This window comes from Barbus barbus (assembly GCF_936440315.1).
Source record: "Barbus barbus genome assembly, chromosome: 11".
In the NCBI taxonomy this organism is placed as follows: domain Eukaryota; kingdom Metazoa; phylum Chordata; class Actinopteri; order Cypriniformes; family Cyprinidae; genus Barbus; species Barbus barbus.
Window position 1 is genome coordinate 19,108,982 of NC_136739.1, and position 9,462 is coordinate 19,118,443.

At 42.3% G+C, this 9,462-nt stretch overlaps 1 protein-coding gene across 1 annotated transcript; it reads right to left on the reverse strand.

Annotated features, from left to right (window-relative positions):
- Window positions 1-7,237: 7,237 nt before the first annotated feature.
- On the reverse strand, window positions 7,238-8,248 carry LOC306877322 (transcription factor Sox-1a; the record flags this gene model as incomplete). The annotated part of the gene is made up of 1 exon (XM_079429024.1): window positions 7,238-8,248. One exon carries the CDS (start codon window positions 8,246-8,248, stop codon window positions 7,238-7,240), a length of 1,011 nt encoding a protein of 336 aa, XP_079285150.1.
- Between the last annotated feature and the right edge of the window lie 1,214 nt (window positions 8,249-9,462).

The window sequence follows — 9,462 nt, forward strand, 5'->3', positions numbered from 1 at the left end:
GTGCTGCGGCGGATCTCATTAAAGCTCGTTGTAGAGCCACAGTCTTGATCTGAGCCAGACAAGCCATGTGTTCAGTAGTAAGGTGCACTGAAGCTAGTACAGACACACATAAGCTTTTTCAGTGTTAGAAGAAAAACAAAAACAATTATGCACCAAATTTCAGCGTATTCTGCCAGGAACCTATGCATGCATAAAAGTGAGTCTCTGTAATGCATGTAAGCAGACACTAGAAAGAATAGGCTAGTGTGAAAGAAGGAGGGACGGGGAAATCGACGGGGGGCGGCAGCAGCAGCAAAGAAGAAGTTATACAGCAGACAAAAGAGGACACAGAAGTAGGAAGTAAGTTGCTGAGCTAGAGCACCCAATGCAGTGAAAATGTGGCAAAAAGCCCCATCCCATTACAATGTAATTTCAGCCCAGCACAGTCTTTAAGTAATAACACTCAGTGGGGTGTGTCATTGTCACCCCTAACCCCGCTGCCCCCAATCCGTCACGCAGTCCTTAGGGCAGGTACTTCAACTGTCACCGACTGTCCATGCGGACTCCATCCACTTCTACAGCTTTAGCCCGTGCTGCTGTACACGATTCCATATCCTTGCCTGTCTTTATTAAAAAAAAGGGGCCCATACAGCCAGAGCAACAAAATCAATGACCAATCCATAAACATCAACTTCTTTTATTGTTGTTTCTTTCTGTCTCTCTCTCTCTCTTTCAGATGTAAAAGCAACACAATCAGACACAGTCAAAGTTTATCCCATCACAAAATACAGAAGCACAGTGGGACTCCAGCAGCGGTAAAACACAAACAATTCTCAGGCCTATTTTCTGACCCCTGCTGAGAGGAAGGGCACCTTGTAAGATGGGTCAAACTAGATGTGAGAAAAAAGTAATTTACAGTTAAAGTTGTCATTCTTTTTGTATATTTGCCACAAGTTGTTATCTAGGCGCATATTTGATCTCAGACTGAAAAATGGGAGAAAGCCAAACAAAAACTGATCAAGACTGATCAGTACCAAGTAACTAGGCTTGTAAAATGGCACAGTAAATAGATTTTTCAAATAACTACTCAAAATCTTTGTCTGCATAAACGAATTCAAGTCTGCCTTTGTGCTAAAATTATTCACCAAGTGATATGCTTATTACTTTGTGTTCAAATTTTCATTCGCTATGACAGGCAGAACTACCATATTCATATTCTTTATTGGATTTGTCCAAAAACCTGAGGCACTACTTTGACCATCAATTTTAAATGCAAAGAACTCAAACGAGAGTCGTATGCAGAGGCGAGGCTAATCGATGTATAAAGAGGCGGAAAGAAAGAGAAACCGCATTGCTATTTAGTAGGCTACTGATAAACTTATTCGTTTATATTTATTTTGAAGATATGTCGCTTGTGCTATAGCCCAAAGAGAACTTATGCGGACGTGTGTTTGAGTCGCGTTCATTTCAGGACCTGGACAGCTCCACAAAAACTTCAGAGCGCGGCTCATTTATCTCTTCAGCTGTAGCCTAACTACATGGTTTTTGATCTAAACTGTCAACTTTTATGGGAAAATCGCGAGTATTTAAAATTTCCTTCGTGTTCGCACAGACTTCGGCTTACAGTAGCGTTATGTTGGAAGTGAAGGAAGAGTGTATTGGGAGAGAACAGTAGCATTGCAGCTGCGCTGAGCTGTGAAATTCGCCGAACAATTGGGATCACTGTTCGTCTTCCTCTCCCCTTTCCCCTCAATTAGCATAGTCCGTTGTGGTTGATTGACTACCATAGCCGGGCCGGGTAAGTGCTTTTGTCCTCTAATCACATGAGGACCGCAGGGGTGACAGGACACAGGTGAGGCCGAGACTGGAATAGATCTATAGCATATTTATAAGGCTAAGCATGGGAACTGAAACATGCATAAATCTCAGAGACCTTTGCCATTTGTATAATTCAGGAATCAAAGCCAACATAGTCTTGATCTATAGACTGCCACAATATGGTTACTTCCGAGTCCCAAAACCCACGCAAAACGGCTTAACGGGACAATCCGGGGCACGGGAGAAACTGATTGTGAATGGGTGTTTGCGCCCCGCTGATCTCAATTAGCCCTTGTTGACTCTGCGGAGGATTAAATTAGCCGCATAAAGTAAGACTGAGCCCTCACTCAAACTGAGGAAATATTGGCATAACACATAGACTCTCCATATGTGCACGGTATTTTGATGTTACATTCCAAATATTTCATATGTAATTATTTTACTTTAAAAGTTTAAATGTGGACAGTGGTTTTAACCTAATTAAAGGGGGGGGGGGTCTTTTTTTTTTACCTCTTCTTAAACCCCAACACAGCAATAAACACTAACAAGCCTCCCCTTTGTTTCATATTGCTCTAAAACATCAATTAACACTATTTCAATACTACCCTCTCCATTCAGTCCTATGCAAAAGCATGCTGGAAGCTGAAAATGCTATAACAAAAATGAACACCAAGTAAATGATTGAAAAGAAAATGAAAAGAATGAGCGAAATAAAATTTTACACACTGTTGTAATTAAATAATTGTATGTAAAGTGAACAAGCATATAGACTAAAAGAGAAATGACATGGACCTAATTTTATTCAGAAAGCAAAAGCATTAAAAAGTGTCATACAACTGAGCTACCACTCTTGTACCACTGGGCTTAACGGAGCAAAACCTACGAGTTATTAAACTTGTGAGAGGCAACAGGAAGCAGTGGTAATACTGTAGGCAGATGCGTCGCCGCGCCCTGATTATTATTCTGGCCTGTCGCTTTGCTGTAATGAGCGCGCGGCCGACTGTTGGCGCGCTGATTACCGGCCCTTGGGGATCCTGTGTTTTTCCTGAGTAATTGATAGTTAGACTCCGCTCTAATTAAATACGCTGTCTGCTTCATTGATGTAGATTTTTCGCACCAGAGAAATGAATTGGGCACGGTGAGGGAGAGCAGGCCTTTACGTTTTATGAATCGTCGTTAACCCCGAACCCCATTTTATGGGAGACGCTAGACTGGACTATTCAGAATGCATATGGCAAACATGAAAACAAAAATGCGTTTCTGATGCTAAGGGTAGCTACAGGCATTTCAGCTCACTGTCCTGAAGAGACTGGGCATCGTTTTAATAGGCCTTCGGAAAGTTTCTCCTCCCTTCCCTTTTCGCTCACAACAAGGGAGAGGACATTTAAGGTGTTCTTTTCCCACCAAATCCCTGGTCGCTTCGCGGGACGCTTTGCTTTTTGTGTGGTCTCCCGTCTTGTCTTGCTCTGTCACTATAACTCTGAAGGGTTGCCCCGGTTTCCCGCACACCTGCGTGGCTGCCCGGTCCCTTCAGGAGTTCGCTGGGGCTTGTAATCAGCTTTGTGGAGCCATTGAGTGCAAGGCTCAGTGAAACTTCCCAACCTCACAGCGCGCTGGACCGCTGAATGGGAGTCACAGCGTGGGGCGCCTCTCCAAGCAGCGGGCCTGCCAAATTCCAGCAGAGTCGCTCACAATCATCCTTACACAGACCTCTCTGCCGAACACGAGGGCGAGAGAAAGAGAGAGAGAGAGAGAGAGAGAGAGAGAGAGAGAGAGAGAGAGAGAGAGAGAGAGAGAGAGAACAGACAGTTAAGGTATGGAAGGCTAGTTTATTAAACAAGAAGTTTGTTTCCATAGGCGCCTTGAAAATTCATATATAGCCTTGCATCGGTCAGCTAGCATTTCTTCAGTTCTTAGATAAAGCAGTCTAGACTTTCTGAACAGCGCTCGTTTTATAATGGTAATTGGATTCTCAGTGATGCACAACAACACGAGAAAATCTGTGAAAAGCAATCCCATGGGTGCATCACTAAATTAGTCCACTGAATTAGCCTACTGGTTGCACTTCCGAGCAATAATGACGCAATTTAGACAAAAATCGTACTGAAACTTGTGGGGCTGATTTACAATACCCGGGCCCCTGGTCTGTGTCTGGTGCGGTTAAAAGAGACTGTTGGTCACGGTGGGGAACCAATAATTTATAATTAGCTGAAAGACAGCAACATTTTGGTAAATAAAAGTTTGAACAAAGTTGCTTTTTCGTGGCGTTCTGCATACATGCTTAAATTACTGCTCCGGAATCGCAGGCTGCAGAAATTACGGCGCAGCATCTCGCCTCTTGGAAGGGCGCAGGATTAAGAGGCAGCAAGATTGTTAAACATGTCAACGTGTAATTGCACGATAAGGCCCTCGCGAGGAATTTATTGGCCCAGTTGCTATTTCTATTCCTCCCTAATCTCGTTCAGCACATTTGTTCCGTGCAATCTGTCTCCGTAATCTTCTGTGACAGAGCAGCGACCAATAGCAGCGTACCGGGTTTTTTGGAGAAGGGAGAAAATATGCAGAGGCGTGATAAAGTGATGCTAATTATCCCCATTTAGGACAGCGAGTGCAGGAGATCGGGAGTTTTCGTACGAGACAGCAGTGGCTTCCCAGCAAACAATATATCGGTGGCTACAAGATAAGGGATAGCACGTTGAGACGATTTATTGGTTCGAGTCCACCGCCACCCCTCCCACCTCGCACTCCATCCCATCCTTTTCACCCATCCCACCCCGCGTGCCTTCCCCTCTTTTGGCGGGTTAGTAAATTATTTTGGTTACATTTACCAGAACGCTTCTCTTTAACCTGGCAAATGCCGTGATTTGGTTCTCCGCCTCTCTATTCTCGGCACAATCCGTGTAGTTTTTCATCTGCAGATAAATACAAATGGTTTCTGAGTGGACCTTCTCATGTAGTGTCAATAGTGGAGGGGAAAGGAAAGTGTGGTTTCAGAATTATGGACAGTTTCATTTAAGATCATGAAAAAAAAAAATATATATATAGCCCTGCGCTGTTTTATCAGTACTTTCGCTTTCAAAATCGATCGCGTTCAACAAGGAGGAGGGAGGATGAAAAGTGGTGGGGCACAGTAACTCGTTTGGGGGGCACATCAACTCGTTTGGCGCCGGCCCTGCCCTATATTACAGTTATAACACTCCTGATCTTGTTCTACTTCATATTTATTTCAAGTGTGTGAAGTGGCACTTGCAGACTTGAAGGTCTCACACGCGCATCCAAAAAAGAAAAAGGGCGTCTGATGCCATAGTGTGTTGCGGCTTTGCACTTCTGACACTTGTTGCTAAAATAGCCCCAGGCAGACAAGACAGCAGGTAATTGTAATAACCTTTGACTCTCTGTCCCAGAGGTCAGCGTCTCTGCTGGCTGATCCTGGTAACTGTCTCTGCCTCAAATCACATTGTGTTCAACCACAGAGGTCTTAACGATTGAATTCTTCGTATGCAGGGAATCAAGAATAAATAACGAACACAAAACAAACGAACTAGTAAATAACATGAAATGAACACGGTTACACTTTCATATAATAAGAGACTATACAGACAGTGTTAATGCACTACAGAAATATGTAGTTTTGATTAACCGGTGGGCCTCCTCAAACATATTTTATGTGAATATGAAATCTACTTTTAAAAGAGAACATGGGCTCTTCATGATACGAAATAATGGACACATCGAGTTAATAAAATAAAATAAAAATCGTTACATAGATTGTTTATAAACACGCATGTATAGGCTACTGTTTAACATAGCCTAGGTGAATTACTTTTCTGAAAAAAACATTTTACAGAGCAAAATCTACTCATACTGATTTATTACTAGCCAAATTATGGCTCTTATGGTTAAAAATCAGGTTTGCTATAGAGGTAAAAAAAAAAAAACAGTTAAACAAAATGTGAACTGAATTGTAAATATTTTTGTGATAGACGAAATAGCACAGTTAATCCAATTTAATTGCACGAAAAGGTGAAGCATGTTGTCAAGCCCTTGCCTAAATTATACACATATAATGATAGTTTGTTTTCATGCTTCAAGTACTCCGAATTATACACCTTAGGTAGCGATCAAAGTTTACAATTGAAGCAGCAATGATGAACTGAGTACAGAGCTACATCCGAATTATTTAAGTAAACAAACAATTCAAATTATGGATAAACATAGATCTGAAGTCTTGCACTGAAATTTTGCAAGGGGTTTAACAATATTCAGGTACGTTATCCTATTTTATTAATGCAATACAATAATAACTAATAGTATTCTCTAGTTGGTTTTTTTACTCTATGTATGTTGAATTATTATTTATATATTATTAATTTACCTAAGCAGACGGCTGATTATAAAAGACGATTGCGCTTGAACTAATGACAAAATTTGGACATTAAAAAAAGTAACATACATTTTGAAGCACATTTTTAAAACGTACATTTAAAACAACATTAAAGGTCTACAAGCCTTTATAATTTTCCCCTAACAGGCTAACTATTAATTGTAAAAAATGATTCACGTTCCTGACGTGTAAGATCAAGTGTGACCTATTTAGAAATACGTTTTTCCTGTTTTGATGCATTCAAAGATCTCATTAGCAGCACGTTGAAGCTTGTAAAATACACATAAAATATTAAAGGTCTTGAAGCAATATAAAGCATTTAGAAATATCTTCCGACTGATATTTTGTCCTCAGTCAAAGAAGAGAAAGTGTCCACTAGATAGTGTGGTAAATCAAACACATGTTAACTGACAAAGTCTGATGATTTAGGTAACAAAACTAACACCAATTTAGAGCAGAGTAACTTTTTCTCCAATTTTATTTAGACCATGAATCAACGCAAGGTTAAGATTTGAACTGGCAGGAATGCATGTCATAAATTATGTACAGCAGCAGTGACGTGCCAGTCTTTTGAAATATTAAAACTTATTCACAATTTACAAGAAATATTACAACATAAATCTGGTACATTAATCCACGTGTACAAACGTTTTGGTAAATGTAATAAGCAGGAAACTCTTTATGGGCTCTCAAAAACATTTCATTGAGTTATTCACGCTAGACTTTTGTTATTATCAACTCAAAAGTCAATTTGCACAGAAACTTAAATATTTAAAGAATAACAGTATGTCGCATATTTCTTGGCGTAGCCAGAAACGCTGTCAGAATCATTTTTAAAGACGTCATATTTAAGCAATGTTTCACTGAAAGTGATACATTTGATAAGATCTCAGTTTCTCGCCGAACTGCAGTCGAAACAATATTTACCTTTAATTTACAAGAACATCATAAAACATTCTGTACAAAAGTAGTTCAATGACAATCTAAAAAAAGAGGTAAATATTTTTGGTGGAGTGTTTCTGAATGCGCGTTACCCATCACTTTCCATCAGCTCTTTCAAATATGCGTCAGTGGGACAGTTCCGTTTACTCCGGCAGTTGTGCTCTGATAGTGCTGCGGTAAGGCATGCAGTCTGCTCTGCACAGACGGATCCCCGGACTCGCCGGTCGGTAAATACATGCTAATCATCTCTCTCAAGTCTCCGGGGCAGGGGCCTCGGGAGTGTGTGGTGACCGGAGGGCTTATATTGGGTTCGGACTTGACGAGCGAGCTCAGCGTACCGATGGCGGCAGAAGAAGCGACGCTGGAGTTTTGATGCTGCGTGTATGATATCCCACCGTAGCCGGATGGAGAAGCGCTCATGTAGCTCTGGGAGTTCGAGATGGGGCTGTACTGGAGAGCAGTCATATCGTAGCGGTGCATGGGCTGAGGGTTGTGCGGGTGATGGTGATGAGCGTGGTGATGGTGAGACCCACTGCCTGGGTGCTGGCTGTAGGCAAGCTGCGCCTCCTGCATCATCGCAGCCGCTGCTGCCGCGGCAGCCACCTGGCCCGAGTAAGTGCCGTTCGCCCAGCCGTTCATGTGCGCGTAACCAGCACCGACCGAGCCTCCGTGACCCCCAGGACTCTCCAACCTCTGGCCGACCCCTGCAGGACTCATCCCGACCCCGCCACCCGCGCCGCCGAGCAAGCCGCCAGCCAACGAGTACTTGTCCTTTTTAAGCAGGGTCTTGGTTTTGCGCCTCGGTCTGTATTTGTAATCCGGATGCTCCTTCATGTGCATGGCGCGCAACCGCTTCGCCTCATCAATAAAGGGCCGCTTTTCAGCCTCTGACATCACTTTCCACTCAGCACCGAGTCTTTTGCTAATTTCAGAGTTATGCATTTTGGGGTTCTCCTGAGCCATTTTGCGCCGCTGGCCTCTGGACCAGACCATAAAAGCGTTCATGGGTCTCTTTACGCGGTCTTGGTTGGCTTTGCTCCCCGAGTTTGGACCCGTTTGCCCCGGATTCGTGTTGGTTTGGGGTCCCGGGGAATGAAGGTCCGTTTCCATCATCATGCTATACATTCAAGTGGCTTAAAAGTTCTCAGCTAGCAGAGAAAAAGCATGAACTTTCGGCGCTCTGTAGTCCGCGCTTGAAGCAGGTGCCTCACAAGCCCGTGGAGCTCCGGTGAAATGTGGAATTTAGCTTATTCCCAACCGTTCGCTGTTAGTCTCGGGGTCTCTTTTTGCTCCTGTAGCCTGTTTAGTGTCGTGTCCGACTGCCGTTTCACATCCACATTAATTGAACGTGCATTTGAGTTACTTTTCCTTGTGGAGTTGAAGAGTTAGTTAAAGCGGCGGCCATATGATGCGTTTTGACAGCGATTAAAATGAGCGAGCGGCCAATGGCGTTGCAGTGAGGAGCGATTTGCATGGAGTTCGGTCGAGTGACGTCGACAAAGAGGAAAGAACTAGTAGGCGGGGTGCGCGGAGGGTCAACACCGCCCCCTCTAAAGTAGAGTAAATACTGAGGTAGCAGTTTGAGCCTCTTCAATGGTTGCAATAAACGAACAAGAGGACAAATGGTAGATTTTATCCATTTAGATGACATTACAAGATACGATCTAATTCTTTATAATAACTGTAATAGCTCCAATGCTCCACTCGTGACGTCTTGCCAAATCTTTGTGTGTAGGCTATAGGGTAGACAACTGCTTGTCAGCTATGTTGATACAGTTCACTGCATGCTGAATGTCTGTGAGTATAAAACTGTTAAAGGAAAAATCAGTCGAAATGAATTTTTCATAAGGGCACGTTGTAAAATGGGATGTCAAAAACGTCAATAGGATAAAACGACCGTCATTTCACCTTTTTTTGGCAAACAATCAACACACACAATTCCCACTAAGAACTTTATAATTAGGCCAGTTATTCTTTAAATTAAACAATATGCATACCACAATATTTTAAGAGGTAAACAACATGATTTTAAATAGAGGTTCCTGAATCGAAGACACTGCCGTCTGGTGGTGCACTGCTAAGATTCTGAAGCGTGTAAATACGATGACTGTAAATTGGCATTTATGCGAAACTCTGAAACTTTAAAGTTATCTCGAAATAAAAAGGAAACATAGAAATTGAAAGGTAAAAATGACCGAAAGAAAACCAGACTGTATTTATTTATTTTTTTAACCAGAGCAAGAATGTGATACAATCGCATGACCGACCCAAAAAATTGTTCGTGAAACACGAGTCAAAACGATTATTTTGCTATCAAGTTTGATTTTAAGTTTCATTAG